This window comes from Myotis myotis, unplaced genomic scaffold, assembly GCF_014108235.1.
Source record: "Myotis myotis isolate mMyoMyo1 unplaced genomic scaffold, mMyoMyo1.p scaffold_m19_p_2, whole genome shotgun sequence".
In the NCBI taxonomy this organism is placed as follows: domain Eukaryota; kingdom Metazoa; phylum Chordata; class Mammalia; order Chiroptera; family Vespertilionidae; genus Myotis; species Myotis myotis.
Genome location: NW_023416324.1, coordinates 113,794,688 through 113,813,778, shown reverse-complemented (window position 1 = coordinate 113,813,778; position 19,091 = coordinate 113,794,688). Strand labels below are relative to the sequence as shown.

Below are 19,091 nucleotides of genomic sequence, written 5' to 3'. Positions count from 1 at the left end.
CTGCAGGAGGGAGCTGTGGATATTTAAAGACTGAGGAATAGAATACTACTCTGCTATAAACCATGCACAGCTGACAGAAAACAAGACTATGCTGGGAACCACGATTAGAACAAAACTTCCAGGGGAAAGTAGCTAAACTCATTTGCACTATTTTGTACCAAAAGGTACTAACACTTAGAACAGTGTCTTTGTCTAAAGATTCTAACACATCAAAGAGTGGGGAGCAGGTCAGAATAAGGGAGAGTGGTCTACAAGTTCTCTACAGATAAGACATAAACTAAAACAATGATAGTCAAACTTACACAATTAAAACTCACAGCTACAGTAATAAGAATACTTTCTACCAGGAGAGGTTTTCTCACACAAATGTAATGCTAATTTAGCACCATGTTCCTGAATTTCTCTGAAAAGCACCATTATACTAATTTACAAATGAGAAGTTATGCACCTTGCCCAAGACCACACAACTGCAAAGAGGCTGAACCAGAATTCATGTCCAGGTCTGTACAAATGGGAAGTCCACACTTCCTCCATTAATCAGCATTTCCCACAAGGCAGGACACACAAAGGTGGCCTTTTTTGTTGTTATTCTTAATCCTCACCAGCAGATATTTTTTCCATTGATTTTTAGAGGGAGGGGGGGGGGGGAGGAAAAGAAGAGAAATGAGGAGGGAGAGGGAGAAAAAGAGAGAAATATCATGTGAGAAACACATCCATTGGCTGCCACCTGAACATGCCCCAACCTGGGGTGGGGACTGAACCCAGGCACATGCCCTAGATCAGGAATCGAACCAGCGACCCTTTGGTGCACACGCTGTGGTGCTTTAACCACTGAATGCACTGGTCAGGGCAAACTTTTAAGTTCTAATATTATAGTCTTGTTTAAATCCTTATAGTCATGTGTGCATATGTAATATTAAGTAAATAAAAAATTTAAATTATAGACATGAAATAAATTTTACATTTTATGTGTATACATGAAACATAAAAAGTTTCTTAAAAGATAATTTAAAGGAAACATTAGGATAAAAGAACAGGCGATACAGAGATAGGGTATAAATTCTGAGACAAGACATAAATCACTGAAGCTTGTAGAAAACACTGCTCACCAGACCACCACACCACCACCCAAGAACAGCCAAGCACCTGCTTGTTCCATACTGTACTCAAATTTGACTATAGTCACACATAACTCTAACTCTGCTCCAGGGAGATAAAATGTGGCTGCTTTGAGGGGAAGGGCACAACATCAGTACAACAATTTAGCACAAATCATCCTTAACACAGTATTGGTTGACATAAATACTGGTTTGGTGGTCCAACTCCTCTGCTTATCTGCCACACACCTTGATTAAGTCCAGTCCCCTTTTCTGGGCTTCAGTTTCACTTTGTCAAAAGAAAGTTACCACAAAAGTCACTTCCAGTTTTAGAATTCCATAAACTGTTGCAAGATCCTAAAATCCCAAATTATTTTTTCCAGAATCATAGAGGCCCCAATCCTAAATGAGTGTCGATCTGAGAAATAAATGGTCAGTCTATGTTTCCAGAGAGCAAAGTATTAACAGCACAATATATGATAAAGTCCTGTGGAGTACAACACACTTTCTAATGAATGGCATCCCAGGCCACTATACCTCAACTGGGAATGCTATCAATTATGCTGCCCTCTAGAAAGATGTAGCAAGATATGAATTACAGGATGACAAAGATCAGCCAATCAATGTACCTGTCCCAAACAAAACTCTAAAAATTTCCTGCCACTGCCCTAGCCAGTTTGGCTCAGTGGATAGAGCGTTAGCCCAAGCACCTAAGGGTCTTGGGTTCGATTCCTGGTCAAGGGCCACGTTCAGGGCACTTGCAGAAGGCAATCAATAGATGTGTCTCTCTCACATTGATGTTTCTCTCTGTTTCTCCCCCTCCCTTCCGCTCTCTCTGAAAATCAGAGGAATAATACCTGCGATGAGGATTAACAACAAAAAATTTCCTGCCGCTAATTTTTAAATTATTAATTTTCATTACATTTGGTCCTTCATGTGTTGTTTTCAGTCCTTAACAATCAAGTTTATTCTGAGTCAAGGAGAATAAATGGGAAAGAAATCTTTAAAAATCTCAAACTTATATTAAGCCTCATCGGAAAACTACCTGTAAAACTTTTCCAGTTCAATTTGAATTACTCCACAGATGCTCAAACATATTTAGTGTGCCAAACTTCTAAAAGTTGTCACTCCTTATTTTTCAGAAACATTATTAACAGTGGGACCAGAACATTTTTTCTCTATTATTGAATTAGATACATTTATCAAAAGGGAAGTCTTAAGGGAACCCTCCTTGCCTTCTTTACAGAGCCCTTTCTGTGATGTCAGCGGACCTGTAAGCTTTTAAAATAGGGTCTTTAGATTCCAGAAAGAAGTTCTGAAATGCGCTCACTTCTTGTTTAGCTGAAGAAAATAGAGGATGGGTGGGCTGCAACTGACAAACTCAGAAAGCACAGCTGGGTAGCAGGTAATCTTAAAAAAAAAGCAAATCCCTGAGCAAATTGTGTAGCCAATGTTGATCATTATAACTGGAGAGTTGTTACATAATTACTTGTTAACTACTGACAGACAATACATGGCTACGAAAAGCCATGGTTACTCTAGCCATTGAAGACAGTGTAACCAGTGCACCAGTCAAGGTTTCTCCAATTAATTTCGGGACCTATTCCCTTCCAAGGTAACCCAACTGCTTTTACATATACAAAATAGACTCCAGCAATTAAGCCAATAGCCTCTGCGGACGAAATCAGTGTTTCCGGTAATATTGATCTTTAAAGGGGAGACGAGATATAGAAAGAAGTAGGTTCAAAGAACTAAATACTTATCACCTCGATAAAAAAGACTTCATTCTAAACTGGAAATTCTGAACAGAAAAGCCCCCCTCCACACACACACACACACACACACACACAGGCATTCGCCTGGTTCCTGCTCAGCTGGCGCAAAACACAAGACCTGTATCGGATGCACCCCATTCCAACATTTTCCAAAAAGTTTACGAAGATTTACCGAAACGGCGGGAAGAAAAATTAAGCATGCAGAAGCGGGGGAGAGCGAACTGGAGGATTATGGCAAAGAAGAACCCGATGAAGCGCCCAGCAATGCCATGCAAGGCCCGCTAACCGAGTAGTGACCCTGCACTGCACCGGAGGAGCAAGCGCCCCAGTGGAGCGCGGGAACTGACAGCGGTTCGGTTTATGCTGCCGGGGCGAGGTGGGGGGGAAGGGGGGGTAGTCCCCAGCCCAGCCCCCGCCGCCAGTCCCCTCCGCGACCCTTCCCCTGCAGCGCTGCCGTTGCCAACTTGGCCCCGGGTCAGCGCTGCGGATCGCGGCCCCGGTTGCCCGGGAGGCCGCCGGCGCCCTTACCTCCTTCTGCTTGGGGTCCTGCGGGTAGACGTCCGGCGGCCCGAGCCGGGGGCGTTTCAGCGGTCTCTGCTCATAGCTGAGAAGCCCGAAGGCGGCCATGATCTCTCATGTTAACCGGCAAAATGAATGAGAGTTGGAGCTGGAGCTGGAGCAGCCGCCTCTGAGCACCAGGGAGCAGCACTTTGCAGACAGACGACTCCCTCTCTCCCCCTTCTCACTCGCTTGCTCGCTCGCTGTGGCGCTGCAGGAAGAAATAAAGCAGGTTGGATGCTGCCTCTGCCAGGCACGCAGACACGCACTGATGGGGGCAGCCTTCGGCCGGCACCCGGCTGCGCTGGAGCCCCAGGACGCACCGCTTTTGTGCCGGCAAAGGGGCTGCCTCCAGACGCCTCCCTACACACCGGGTCCCCAGGGGGAGGAGAAGCTGATGGGAACCTGCGACTTTTTTCCCCAAAGGACCCAAACCCACGCCAGTCGGACGCAGGGCAAGGCGTGGGGGAGGGGCCCCGGGAGGAAAAAAAAACTTTTCTCGGCGCCCTGGCGGGTGGCCAAGTGTTTGCCCCAGGCAAGGGTGGCCCCTTCAGCCCGGGGCGGAGGCAGCGGAGCGGCCCACCCCCGCCCCTCTTCCTCGGCGGGGATCCTTTGCGGCCGCCACGCGTCCCGCAGACCTCGCCACCTGGGCGCGGAGCCGGCCGGAGCTGAGAGAGAGAAAGAGGCCTGGAGGGGATGGGCAGGCAGGGATGCGGCCGGCGAGGAGGCGGCGGATGCCTCCCGGACGCCCGCTGGGCTCCGGTGGCGCACCGGCGGCTCCGGGCAGGCGCCGAGCCGCGCAGCAGGCGGTCGCGGCGGCTGGAGGGGGCCGTGCTCACCGTGGCGCGGGGCCGACTTAACCCTTTGCTGCCCCTCCAGGGGCTGGGGAAGGGGGTGAGGAGGGTTGGCTGAGCCGGCGGGGGCAGCCATCCCGCGGGCGTCTCGGGCCCCTCCAGGCCGGCGCCCTCCTCCCCGCCGCCGCTCCTCCTCCCACCCACCCCAACAGTTTACCTGTTGGTCCCCCGCTAATGGGCAGGGGCCGGCGGCGGCACTCCGGCGGCCGCAGCCTCCATGATTCGGGTTGGGATGGGGGGTAGGGTTAGATTTTATTTGTAAGATATCAGTATCGTCGGGCCACCTCCGGGGACGCCGCGAAGTTTGCGGCTGTCTGGGGGCGGCAGGCACGCCGCTCGCCGCCGCCGCCGCCGCCGCCGTCCTCGCCCCCGGCCCGGGAGCGCGAGCTTCCGAGTTGGCGGACGGCGGCGCGCCGGCTGCACTGAGCATGCCCAGCTCGGCGGCCGGACCGCGGAGGCGGCGGCTGCGAGCGCCCGGGTCCACCGCTCCGGGTTTTCGCAGCCGCAGAGCGCGCAGCCCGCGGCTCCCGGCGCCGGGACCGGCCCCGGGTGAAAGCGGACGAAGGAAGGGGCGCTCCGGAACCCCGCTCCCGGCCGCGGGCAGCGCCGTCCGCCGCGACCTCTCCTGAGGTCGCTGTCCCCGTGGCCTGGGCTGAAAATCTCACCTGCGCGCGGCGTGCGGAAGGAGGGAGGTGATACTCCAGGGGAGACCTTAGTCCTCCAACCCGCCCGCTCTCCGCGCTTGTTGCGGGGCGTGGGCACCGAGATGCCGGGACACCTGCCCGGAGACTGCGAGGCCCGAGCTGCGGGGGCGGGCCCGGCCCTACCCGAGGGATTCCGCTGCAAGCTGCGCCCGCACTTGGCTAAGAATGATGGCTGCCACTTATGGAGCCTTCATTTGGTGCCAGGACCTTTGACAGTAAAGGTCTCTGACCCTTAAAGAAACCTTACAAGGTTTTACTGTGCCGTTTTTATCGGGAGAGAAACTGAGGCCCAGGGACTTGCTCAGAACCATGTAGCCTGATCCGAAGTTTCTGACCCATTCTCCTGGGCTTGCATTGGAAGTACAGAGTCCTGAACTGCCCGTGACTGATTGTGTCACGTTCCCACACCATAAGGAATTTCTCGGCCCCTGGTTCTAACTTCTGTAAGATGGCGGGCAGAATGTGATCCAAAGACTTTGTACAACGCCTGGCGCATAGTAGGTGCTCAGGAGATGTTGGCCAAATCTGAGTATCTACTTATGATTGTAAGCAAAGGGAAAGGAAGAAAAGAGTAGATAAGGCAGTGCAGTAGAAGCTAGTTTCTCACTCCTGACCTTGGCCTATTAGCACCAAGGCACCTTGAGGCCAAGTCACACCTGTAATTGTTTGGCTTCTTTACTCCATGTGGGCAAGTACTTTGAGAGAACAGTTACCCTCCCTCCACTTGGAGGCATTTTTTTTTTGTCCACCTTCTGCACCCACCCTACCCCAATGACTTATCTTCCACTGATGCCCTGGTGTAACTTCCAAGCTGAACTTGCCCTGTGACATAGGCATCTATCAACTCCTCTTCCTTGCTTGAAAAAAACAAGTTATCTAACTTTATTAGGAAAATTATCAAACATACTATAAAAGCAGAAGAAATGCTGTAATGAACTTCCAAGTACTCATCTTCCAGCTGTGACAGTTATCAGAATTTTGCCATTCTTGTTTTATCTTCCTCACCCCCAGTATATAGACATACACTGGAGAGAACATTTATTGTTCAACCTAGGCACAGCCCAGAATGTGGCACATAGTGGGCACTCAGAAAAAAACGTTCATTTGCTGGTGTGGATGGAAGATAGGTGGGTGGGTGGGTGGATAGGTGTGTGGAAGAATAGATCACTAGTGGTACTTTGGGGATGCCTTGTGCTGATACCGTAGTCCAGTGGTTCTCAACCTTCCTTATGCCGCGACCCTTTAATACAGTTCCTCATGTTGTGGTGACCCCCAACCATAAAATTATTTTCGTTGCTACTTCATAACTAATTTTGCTACTGTTATGAATCGTAATGTAAATATCTGATATGCAGGATGTATTTTCATTGTTACAAATTGAACATAATTAAAGCATAGTGATTAATCACAAAAACAATATGTAATATATGTGTTTTAGATGACCCCTGTGAAAGGGTCATTCCACCCCCAAAGGGATCGCGACCCACAGGTTGAGAACCGCTGCCCTAGTCTGATGGGAGATGTAACCTAAATTCTCCCCCTGTATACCTAGGCAACAACCTCTACCTGGCCTCCACAAAGGAGAAATTGTTGAATCACTCAAAATCTTAGCTAACCGTAAAGATTTCATTTTAAAATCAAAATGTGTTAATAATGTGTCTCTAGGGTTTGAGGCTGGAGGGAAAAGGATAGCTCTCCCCCTGTTGGTCTCCCTTCATAGCTTTCTTAACTCTTTCCCTTGTTTTGAGACAGCCTGGCATGGGTTCATTAAGAGAGAGCTTTAATACATTCAAATATCATTTAATTCCTCAAAAATCATTCTTTCACTACATGGACTACCCATGGGAATTTTGCTCCCTCACCCTGGCATTTGTGCTCTCCCCAATCCACACCCATTTACCAATCCAACAATTTCTCCTTAATCCCTGGCCTCAGTTAGCTCTCACTACTATTCCCAAATAAGGAATTCCCAGCCTTCATTTTTTGGTAGCTACCTGGGGACAGTCCCTGGAGTCTGGATTATATGAAGCTCACCCCAAACTCTTTAAAAAATACGTTTTTATTGATTTGAAAGAGAGAGGAAGGGAGGGAGAAGAGAAAAAGAGGAAGGGAGTGGGGGAAAGAAACATCAATATAAGAGAGAAACATTAATCAGCTGCCTCCTGCACACTCCCTACTAGGAATAGAGCCTGAAACCCAGCATGTGCCCTAACAGGCAATCCAACCAGCGACCTTTTAATGCATGGGATGATACTCAACCAACTGGGCCACACCTGCCAGGGTCCAACTCAAACTCAAAGTACATGATTCTTCATTTCTTTCAGTCCCCTTAGCACAGTGGTTCTCAACCTTCCTAATGCTGCGACCCTTTAATACAGTTCTTCATGTTGTGGTGACCCCCAACCATAAAATTATTTTCCTTGCTACTTCATAACTAATTTTGCTACTGTTATGAATTGTAATGTAAATATCTGATATACAGGATGTATTTTCATTGTTACAAATTGAACATAATTAAAGCATAGTGATTAATCACAAAAACAATATGTAATTATATATGTGTTTTCCAGTGGTCTTAGGCGATCCCTGTGAAAGGGGCGTTTGACCCCCAAAGGGGTCGTGACCTACAGGTTGAGAACCGCTGCCTTAGCATGTATATTTCACTAGCTCTTCTTTTAACACCTCATTATTTATTGGCATGCATTCAGCTATGCCACAAAAAACAGTCTTGTTTCCCCATCCCTGCCTTACTCTCTTGCTCTCCTTCCATTCTTGAATTCATCTTTAAGCTGACTTAAGCCAGTTGACATAGTGGGCTTAACATGGAAGCCACTGTGTTCTATGGTCTGCTTCAATTTCCATCACGGTGCTGGTTAACACAATGGATAACCACAAATTCTGGAAAAATGTGAGTCTCATTTGCTACTGTCCCTGTAATGGGCATCTTATCTTCACCAGGCTAATGACAGCCCCCCTTCCTGAGCCTAGGAACAGTTTGTGTGGAACAGGATTACTCAGAGAAAACCATAGGCTTCCCTAGACCTCAGCCTAGAAAGAAGGCGAGTTCAGACACCTGAGGAAGTTTAGTATAGCTGGTGAGAGAAAGGGGTTGAAATGTGGCTGGGAAAGGTGGAATTATAAACCATTTTAAACATATGGGACTTTATCCTCCAAAGATGACGCTAACTGTCTAGAGCTGCTTCTGTGCATTGACAAGTATTTAAAAGCTGACCCTTTTTCTTGGTCATCTTCAAGGGCTTCTCAAAGACCACTTAGTAACTAACCTCCCTGGCTGATTATGCTCCTACTGTAAGCCCTGGTCTTCAGAATTCTGCAAGGAGTTTCCTCATAGTTGAGACCTCTCCTTTTTTTAAATCCTCACCTAACGATATTTTCCCCATAGATTTTTAGAGAGAATGGAAGGGAGAAGGAGAGACAGAGAGAAACACCGATGTGAGAGACACATCAATTGGTTGCCTCCCTCCACCAGGAACGGGAGCCTACAACTGAGGTACGTGCTCTCGACCAGAATTGAACCAGGAACCCCTTAGTCCCCAGGCCAACACTCTATCCACTGAGCCAAACCGGCTAGGGTGAGACCCCTTTTCTTTGGCAGTCCCTTTAAGATGGCCCATGGCTGGCTTTCTCTTTCTATGTTTGGTCTGCAGAAAACACACAGATGTCCTTTGTCTGCACATACTCTAGTGCAGGCATTTTCTCACAGCATGGATGCATCCTGCATGCCACACTTCTTCACCTTCAACGTTCTCTAGTCTAAGCCAGTAGACAAATGTCAAGTGCCCAGGCTAATTGTCTTTTCAAAACTCTTTTCACAAGACTTGAGGTCAGGACTACAATTTCTTTAGCAAAAGGCAAAGACACAATTGTATTTGCAGAGCAGGTTTCAAAAAATGAGAGTAGAGAATGGCTAGGAACAGAGGCAGGGTATTCCCCATCAGAAGAGGAAGAATGATCCTGTTAACTATTTTGCAGATTAGCTGGTGAAGTTCTAGAGGTAATGTAACTGGTACAAGCCAGGATCAAACTGAGATTCCTCTGACTGTCCAACTGAGACTCATTATTGTCAGTGTGCTACAGGTATAAAAAATAATTTACATAACATGTAAAAGTGAGCCTCAGTAGACAGGTCTGGTATAAGAGAAGCAAAACTCCCAACAGCTCACTCTGGAATAGAACATGCTTCCACTCAGGTGGGAAGACACAATTCTCAGTGCAGGGTCTGTAGGTAAAGTTGCTGTGTCTCCCCCTGGGATTGATGCTTGTCCAGGGATATATAGTACTGTGTTTTTGTTTTGTTTTTTTAATTAAATCTTTATTGTTCAGATTATTACAGTTGTTCCTCTTTTATCCCCCATGACTCCCCTCCACGCAGTTCCTACCCCACCCTCTGCCCTTACAGACCCCCCCACTGTCCTCATCCATAGGTGTATGATTTTTGTCCAGTCTCTTCCCACACCCCCACAACCCTTTCCCCCTACCCTGAGAATAGTTAGTCCACTCCCTTTCTATGCCCCTGATTCTATTATATTTACCAGTTTATTCTGTTCATCAGATTATTTATTCACTTGATTTTTAGGTTCACTTGTTGATAGATGTGTATTTGTTGTTCATAATTTGTATCTTTACCTTTTTCTTCTTCTTCCTCTTCTTAAAGGATACCTTTCAGCATTTCATATAATACTGGTTTGGTGGTGATGAACTCCTTTAGCTTTTTCTTATCTGTGAAACTCTTTATCTGACCTTCAATTCTGAATGACAGCTTTGCTGGATAAAGTAATCTTGGTTGTAGGTTCTTGCTATTCATCATGTTGAATATTTCTTGCCACTCCCTTCTGGCCTGCATAGTTTCTATTGAGAAATCAGCTGACAGTCGTATAGGTACTCCCTTGTAGGTAACTGACTGTTTTTCTCTTGCTGCTTTTAAGATTCTCTCTTTGTCTTTTGCTCGTGGCATTTTAATTATGATGTGTCTTGGTTTGGTCCTCTTTGGATTCCTTTTGTTTGGGGTTCTCTGTGCTTCCTGGACTTGTAAGTCTATTTCTTTCACCAGGTAGGGGAAGTTTTCTGTCATTATTTCTTCAAATAGGGTTTCAATATCTTGCCCTCTCTCTTCTTCTGGTATCCCTATAATTCGGATGTTGGTACGCTTGAAGTTGTCCCAGAGGCTCCTTACACTATCTTCATATTTTTGGATTCTTTTTTCTTTTTGCTTTTCAGGTTGGGTGTTTTTTGCTTCTTTGTATTTAAAATCTTTGACTTGATTCTTGTGATCCTCTAGTCTGCTGTTGGAATTCTGTATAATATTCTTTATTTCAGCCAGTGTATGCTTAATTTCTAGTTGGTCCTTTTTCATAACCTCAAGGGTCTCACTAGACTTCTTAAGGGTCTTACTAAATTTATCAGCAGTTTCTAGAAAATTATTGAAAAACCTTAAAAGTGTGGTTTTGAACTCTATATCCAGTAGTTTGCTTTCCTCCATTTCTGTCATTTGTGACCTGTTTCTTTGCCTCTGCATTTTTTATGCTTTGCTGTGTTGATAGAGTGGCTTTGTGTGCTAGGTGTCCTATAGGTCGCAGTGGGTCAGCCTCCCCAATTACCGGAGGTGGACACTCTTGGTGCACCCCTTTGTGGGCTTTGTGCACAGTCTTGTTGTAGTTATGCCTTGATTGTTGTAGGTATCACTGGGAGGATTTGACCTCCAGGCCAATTGGCTGTGAGAATCAGCTGTGTCTGCAGTGGGAGAACTTCTGTGCTAGAGACACCTTTCTGGGGCAAGACTTGCTTCAGTGGGGCTTTGGTGCTCACTGAGTCTGCCCCCTGAGTGTGTCCCTTATGGATCTGAGGAGTTATAATCTGGATGGTCCCACTCTGACCACTGGGTACACTGGCTCTTGGATCTCTAAGGAGGTGCTAATTTAGCTTCTGCCTGAGGCTACCCAGCAGGAGCCCAGCTGTGAAGCAATGCAAGCTGCTGTGAGGCCTTGGGCCTTCTTTTGGAAGTTCTGGGTTTCTCTTATCCAGCTGCAGTTTGTCAGGTAATTTTCAGATTGCAAAGGGCCAGGCCTTTCATATGTAAAAGCCTCTGGGCACAGCTTGGGTGGGGCGGGATCTCAGGGGATCAACAGGGCATAGCAAACAGCTATAGCTGCTCCTCAGTCCTACCCTAAGAGGCCCTGCTTCTCAGTGTCCCGGTAATCGCTGCAAGCACCTCTGAGAGAAAGTCGCCCTCAAGTTCTGACTGATGCCAGTTTCTCCTCGTTTGAGTCTGAGTCCCCAGAGACTCACCCAGAACTGGAGTTCAGAGCAGTCGGGAGCTTGAGACTCCCTCTGGACTGAAAAAGACAACCCTGTCCTTAGCTGCCAGCCCTTTCCATGTGCACTGCGTCCTCAGCTGCCAGCCCTTTCCACGTGCGCCTCAGTACCTCTGCACTTTACTTCCACACTGGACCTCCTCTGAGTCTCAGAGTGCTCTTCTCTTTCCTTCTAGTTGTAGAATTTCCACTCAGCCAGCCTTCCTGTGGTTCTGGATGATGTCCGTTTTGTCTTTTAGTTGTATTTTTGAAGTCGTGGTGCAAGGAAGCAATTTCCAGTGTTTACCTATGCTGCCATTTTGGTTTCTCTATAGTACTGTGTTTTGTTAAAAGGTTGTCTACAGGAAGTCTTGCTTACTTTCAGTTTTTCTTATATCCCCATTACACTTAAATGTATTTATCTTGTGTCTACTTGTGAATCAAAAAAGAAACTCCCTCCCTTTCTTTTAGCCTTTAAACAAAAGGAAAAATAAGAATGAGTTGAGAAGGTGGGTTAGGATAGAGAAAAAAGAAATGGAGGCCCTGGCCAGTTTGTCTCAGTGGATAGAATGTCGGCCTGCGGACTGAAGGGTCCCGGGTTCGATTCTGGTCAAGGGCATGTACCTTCGTTGCAGGTACATCCCCAGTTGGGGAGTGTGCAGGAGGCAGCTGATCAATGTTTCTAACTCTCTATCCCTCTCCCGTCCTCTCTGTAAAAAATCAATAAAATATAATTTTTAAAAAGTGAAGGATTAATTTTGGGCATTCCAACCAACTGCAGTTTTTAATATAATCTTTAGGTGACTTATAGAACAGTAAAGAATACATACATTAAGACTCCCTAGAGCAGCACTGACAATAGAATTATATTGCTAGCCAAATAAGTACTTTTACATTTTCTAGTCACCACATTAAAAATATAAAAAATAGGTGAAACTAATTTTAATAATACATTTGTTTAACCTAACCTAGCCAAAATATTGTCATTTAAACATGTGATCAACTTTACAATATATTATTTTACTTTTTTTTTTATACTAAGTCTTAGAAATTTAGGGTGAATTTTACACTTAATAGCACATCTCATTTCAGACCAGCACATTTTACATGTTTAAAAGTCGCATGTGGCTAGTGGCTACCATATTGTACAGCCCATCTCTAAAGGGATGTTTGTTTTAGTCCTAGTGAACCTGTAATATATGTGGTCTTAGTAAGATAACTGAGGAAGCAGGTGAGTTTCCAAATTAAAACAACAAAAAGTAATGAGGCTTGGCAGGTGGCTCAGTTAGAGCGTTGTCCCATACTCCAAAAGGTTGGGGTTTGATTCCCAGTCAGAGCACATACCTAGGTTGCAGGTTTGATCCTGAATGGGGTGTGTGAGGCGGCAACTGATCTGGTCAATGTTTCTCTCTCACATCGATGTCTCTCTCTTTCTCTCCCTCTCCCTTCCTCCCTTTCTAAAAATTAATAAAAACATGTATTTTTTAAAAGTAATGATCTTCCATACAGCGGGTTCCCTTTTCATTTTGTACATGGCTTCCTTTGCTGTGCAGAAGTTTTTAAGTTTGATGTAGTCCCATTTATCTTCTTCTTTGTTTCCCTTGTCCAAGGAGGGATATCAGCAAAAATATTGCTACCAGAGATGTTTGAGATTGTGCTGCCTATATTTTCTCCTAGATTTTTAATGGTTTCATGACTTACATTTAAGTCTTTTGTCCATTTTGAGTTTATTCTTGTGTATGGTGTAAGTTGGTGGTCTAGTTTCACTTTTTTGCATGTACCTGTTCAATTTTCCCAACACCATTTATTAAAGAGACTGTCTTTACTCCATTGTATGCTCTTGCCTCCTTTATCAAATATTAATTGACCATAGAGGCATAGGTTGATTCCTGGGTTCTGTATTCTCTTCCATTGATCTATATGCCAGTTCTTATGCCAGAACCAGGCTGTTCTGATTACAATCGCTTTGTACTATAGTTTGATATCCAGCACCATGATCCCTCCAACTCTTTTCCTCTTTCCCAAGATTACTAAGGCTATTTGGTTGTTGTTGTTTTTTAAGTCCATATAAAGTTTTGGAATATTTTTTCTAGATCTGTAAAATATGTCATTGGTATTTTAATAGGGATTGGATTGAATCTATAGATTGTTTTGGCACCAATGATACATCTGATAAAGGGTTAATTTCCAAAATAATAAGAACTTATACAACTAAATACCAGGAAGTCAAACAATCCATTTAAAAAATGGCCAAAGGACCTGAACAGACATTTCTCCAAACAGGACATGCAGATGGCCAGTAGACATATGAAAAAAACTCAACATCACTAATCACCAAAGAGATGCAAATTAAAACCACAATGAGGTATCACTTCACACCTGCCAGAATGGCCATCATCAATAAATGAGCAAATGACAAGTGCTGACCAGGATGTGGAGAAAAAGAAATCCTAGTCCACTGTTGGTAAGAATGCACATTGGTGCAGCTACTGTGAAAAACAGTATGGAGTATCCTCAAAAAATTAAAAATGGAACTGCCTTTTAACCCAGCAATCTCACTTCTGGGAATATATCCTAGTAAATCTGAAACACCAATCAAAAAGAATATATGCACCCCTATGTACATAGCAGAGTTATTTACAATAGCTAAGATCTGGAAACAGCCCACATGCCCATCAGTAGGTGAGTGGATAAAAAAGCTGTGGTACATTTACATCATGGAGTACTACACAGTTATAAAAAGGGAGGAATTCTTAACTTTTGTGACAGCATGGATGGACCTGGAAATTATTATGTTAAGTGAAATAAGCCATTCAGAGAAAGGCAAATACCATATGACCTCACTTATATGTGGAATATAATGAGCAATATAAACTGAGGAACAAAATAGAACCAGTCATGGATGCATGGAATAGATTGACAGATTTCAGAGGGGAGGAGGGAGGGCAGGCAGACAGGATAAAGAAGGTGAAAAGAATAGTCAATGAACGTATATGTATACCCCATGGACACAGACAACAATGTGGTTACGGCCAGAAGGAGGGTGGGATCTGGGTGGAGGGGGTAAAGTAGGTGGGGAAATGGTGGACATCAAAAGAAAAAGATTTAAAAAGTAATGAAAGAGTGACAAAGAAGTTCAAAAAGAAAAGTAAAGATGACTGGGAACACAGTGGACACCCAACAAACAATTAATTCCTAGGTAGATGAAAGTGCCAAGGAGTTAAGAACATGGAAAGAGAAGTCTGGGGATTAAAAAATCTAAGGGTGTGATAAGAGAATCTTGAATTACCAAGCTGAACCAATGACAAGGCTGAAGATTTAACCTCATTCACTAGCAGAATGGTGCCTGCCACATTTACAAAAAGAAGGCCTACTTGCTGGTCACAGATTTAGATTTTCAGCACCAGAATCTTATTTCGTTAGCTTACTCAGTGCTGTTCAAAGCTCTACAAGGCAGACACAGTAGAAAACCAGAATGCTAATTTATTGATACACAGGAATAGCCTATTCCAGGGATTGAAATCAGTACATCCCCTATTCAGATCAGCCCCTTGCTAATTTTAAAACTTGTTGCAAAGTCAAATTAGTAAGCGAAAGTTTTTTTGGTGAGCATAAAATTAAAGCAAAGGGAATTGGATCATCTCCAAGGATTGTGTACTCAGACTGCCCCACAGTAGAAGCCACCTCCCATGTGACAGGAATAGGACAGATGCCACACCTCTGCTCATTGGTACCTTTGGTGGATACACAGACTGGTCGTTACTGTCCAAAGTCTTTATTAGTTACTTCATACCAGAGGTTCCAGGTGGCCCACAAATGTGGGTCCACATTTTCAGTGACATCAATCTGTTGGAGCTGAGGCAGACCCACCCCTTGAGTATGGCCAGCTCCCCTCAGAGGCTGGTTTTCCTGGCCGGCTCCAACAACTCATGGGAGTGAGAACCCTATCTATGGAGACCTCTGCTAACAATGGCCTCAGATATTGGGGTGGGGGGTGAAGGGAATTGATTAATTTGTTTTCAGTTACATAATTAGTAGTTTTTATATTTATTAATTATAAAATAGTTCAGTTCTCAGAGTATTGTTTCTTTTCACACAGACAGGAAAGCATGAAAAATAAATTGGATGGCAGAAATTGGATATTATAGAAAATTTCTTGATAGATTGAAATGATAAACTAAGTGTAACAGGATCAACTTTTACTGGTATATAAGGATGTATTTCCCTTGTCTACTGGATATATAAAAGACAGGTTGGTACCTACTGTTTGCTAAATCTAAAATTGAAATTATAAGAATTAAAAATAAATGCTGCCAACTCTGGTCTCAGTAGCATTTCGGGAATAGCAGGGCACAAATCAATTACATGAGTCCGTTTATATTAGCATTTTTATTAGTATTGTTAAACCATTGCCCAACATTCTCATCACAGGAATTTTCCAAAGCTGTTAACAAAAAGTAAAGTTTACCAATTTGACTTCATCTCTTCATTTATTTTGCTCACCCTCTGGCAGAGATGCTGTCAATCAGGCAAAATAGTCAGCAAGAGGATGAAAGAAAAGAGAATCAGAATTCCTGCTAAGTCTCTGAACATGAAAACCAGCCTTTGACTAATCAGAATTGACGACAAATGATCTGATAAAGGCCATGGCTCAGGCCTCTCCTTCTGCCTCCCCCACTGTCATTAAACTTAATCTTCAGCTCTTCTCTGCTCTGCTCTCAGCCCTGCCCAGCCAGTCTCTACTCCCACCTCTCACTCCAGTCCACGTTGCTCACAGCCTCTCCAGCCTCCATTTACTGCTGCTCAAAGGGGATTCCTCTGTCTCCTCAAACTCATGTCTTCCTTAAACTTAAGACTTGTCACTGCACCCCCCGTTGGCCCCGTTTCCTGTAAGCAGGACAGGACCAGGTGGCTGGGAGTCCAGGGGTTAGGAGAGAAGGGAGAACACCTCTTGGCTACATTTGTGATATGTGGGGCTGCAAAGTGAATATAAAAATATGTCTCAGAGAGTGTTGCAAATCAGATGGAGCAGGGTGTCAAATCAGCAAGGGAGGCTGGAGGAGATGGGCGCTGTCAATCCAGGTGAACAGGAAGAAATTACGGTAAATGTGGGACACGAGGAAATCTGGGTACTCTTAGTACATAGGCAGACGAGTGCAAATAGAGGGCAGACATCTCCCCACTTTCCAATGTAGAATCATTTTAGATCTTTATCCACACTTAAGGCCTATTGGATCTTTCTGGCCCAAATCTCTCAGATTCATCCAGTCCTCAATAATCTCTCAGCGACAGCTTTAGTCCAAGCCTGCAACTTCTCTTGCTTTGGATTATCTTTATACCCCAATTTGTCCCTGCCCCAGTTACTTGTCTTTTTGAAATCTAATGCACAAGGTAATCAGATAAGTTTTTCAAAAAATCTTATTTCTTGCTAAAAACTCTTTGCTAAATCCCTGCTACTTTAAAAATCTTTTTTAATTTATTTTTAGAGGGAGAGAGGAAAGGAGAGGGAGAGAGAAACCTCCATGTGATTGAGGAGCATTGATTGGCTGCCTCCTGCATGCCTCCTACCAGGGATTGAGCCCACAACCTGGGCATGTGCCCTGACCAGGAATTGAACCAGCAACCTTTCACTGCATGGGATGATGCCCAACCAATTGGGCCACACTGGCCAGGGATATTGCTGCTTCTTTAAATATAAAGTTTAAACTCCTCAATCTGAAAATCAAGGTCTTCTCATAATGTGCTGAAGGGATGAGGCTGATGTGGGCTCAGTGTGGAGAGTTAATTAAGCCACCATCCAGGAATGCTTTCACCTCCTCTTCTTTAAAGTCCCTTCCTGAGTATTTGGAGCACTGTGGGGCATACACTACATTTGGCACTACTTAAAACCATTCTGACCAAATCCACTGCCTCTTCCCCCCCGACCCCAACTTCCTCTTGTACTTAAATAAGATTGTAGGTGCCTCAGAGGCCGAGCCTTGGCCAGTTGTTGCTTACTCTGGTGTAAAACAATAGGTGGAGAGGGGCAGGAGTAAGAAGCATTCCCATATGTGTACCACAGTGAGACCATCATAGTCCTGGCAGAGCTTTCATTTCCCATTTTTACAAGGATCTGAGGACAGGGTTGATGGGCAAAGCCAGTATGCTCCATCACCAGCAGACTGTGGCATTTACAGGCAAAGAAGGAAATAGTCATATGTGCCACAGTGCTCTCTCCTAATGATGAAAAGAAGGGAAGGGATGATCCCTTCCACAAACCATGCCTAGCCAGGTCCAGTGAGCAAGAACGTATGGCCTGATAGCCTGTGATTCTTTGACTTTTATTGGATACAGAGGTCAGTTAAGTAGGCTTGCTGCTGAGACCAGTAGTCTGGGGCAGTTCATCCCTTAAATCTGAAGTGAGACCTTCCTGGGTCTGGATCTGGAGTCCAGCTCAGTCCAGGATTCTGAGCAAGCAGGTGAAATCTAATCACATGCTGGCCCAGTGATTCTCACCAGGCCAAGCAAGTAGACCTGCATCTATTTGGGGAGAGTTGCGGTCATAAAATTCCATTTGCTTAATACATGTTTATTGAACATCTACTATGTACCAGGTACTTTGAATGCTGGGGTTACAACAGTGCTATGACTCTCAGTTGATGGCACTTACAGAACATAAAAGACACAATCATACAAACTAGTATAAAATTGCAACTGTGACAAGAGCTTCAAGAAGAAAGCATGAGTCTCTGAGGTTCTAGAAAGGGGATTTCTCATGGAAGCAATGCTTGAGCTGAGATCTAAAAAATAAATAAAAATTAAGTAGGCAAAAAGGAAGGAAGAAGGCTCTAAGCAGGAACAGCCTATACAAAGACCCTGTGGCTAATAGGACTGAAAGAAAGCCAGGATACCTGGAGAGAAGAGTGAAATGAGCCAGATGTGAGGTAAGACCAGACTATGTAGAACAGTATAGGTTATTGAGGAGTTTTGTCTTTATCCAATAGGAAATAGGAAACAATGTAATGGTTTAAAGAGAAGAGTGTTGCAATCAGATTTTTTTTTATTCTTTTTTTGTTGTTGTTGCAATCAGATTTATATGGTACAGATCACGTTGTCTGCAACATGGAGGGAAGTGGTCAGGCCAGAGGAGGGAGGACCAGATAGTAGGTAATTGCAAGCCCAAGCAGGAAATGATGCTTGCTTCTATTAGACTGATGACTGGTGGTGGAGATAAATGAGCAGCATCGAGTCATATTTGATAAATAAATTGACAGAATTCAGTTTTGATCAGATATGGGGGGAGGGGTAGATTGACGAGTTAGTCCAGAATGACTCCTAGGTTTCTGGGTTGCAGAACAGAAACTATGGCAGTGTCAGTCACTAAGAAAGAGCAATTGGGGGAGCCATGTTTCTGGGGTGGGGGCTAGTAGGGTGGGTAGAGCAAGAGTTTAATTTTGGACACAATGATGAATGTGAGGTCATGGGTAGTAGTCATCCTCTAAAATGACTCCCAAGGGTTCCTGACTCTTGGTACTCACATCCTTATATAATCCCTTCCCTTTGTGTGACTTTGTGAGTATTTTGCTACTAATGAATAAAATAAAGCAAAAGTAATGGGATGTTGTTGGGGAGCACAAGAGATTTGGTTGGAAAGTTGTAAGGAGGACATTCTGATAAAAGGGAAGTGTGTGGAAGGCCGCCTGCCCTGTTTATTGGAATTCCGACTTAGGGGAGACTTAGGGGAGTGTGGAAGGTGGCACCCCTAATTATTCCTTGACCTTTCCAAACAAGTGCAGACCCCTGAGTGTTTACT

General features: G+C 44.7%; 2 protein-coding genes across 2 annotated transcripts in view; both read right to left on the bottom strand.

Annotated features, from left to right (window-relative positions):
• Positions 1–19,091, bottom strand: part of MED12L (mediator complex subunit 12L) — a 423,259-nt gene that overhangs the window by 387,554 nt on the left and 16,614 nt on the right. The window contains exon 3 of the mRNA XM_036350497.1: positions 3,401–3,641. Coding sequence (XP_036206390.1) covers positions 3,401–3,499 — 99 coding nt within the window. The 5' untranslated portion in view covers positions 3,500–3,641. The remainder of the gene's footprint in view (positions 1–3,400; positions 3,642–19,091) is intronic.
• LOC118675644 (protein ZBED8-like) overlaps positions 4,551–19,091 on the bottom strand; it is a 47,667-nt gene continuing 33,126 nt past the window's right edge. Inside the window, 1 exon segment of the mRNA XM_036348501.1 lies at positions 4,551–4,949. Within this exon segment, the coding sequence (XP_036204394.1) occupies positions 4,551–4,949 (399 nt within the window).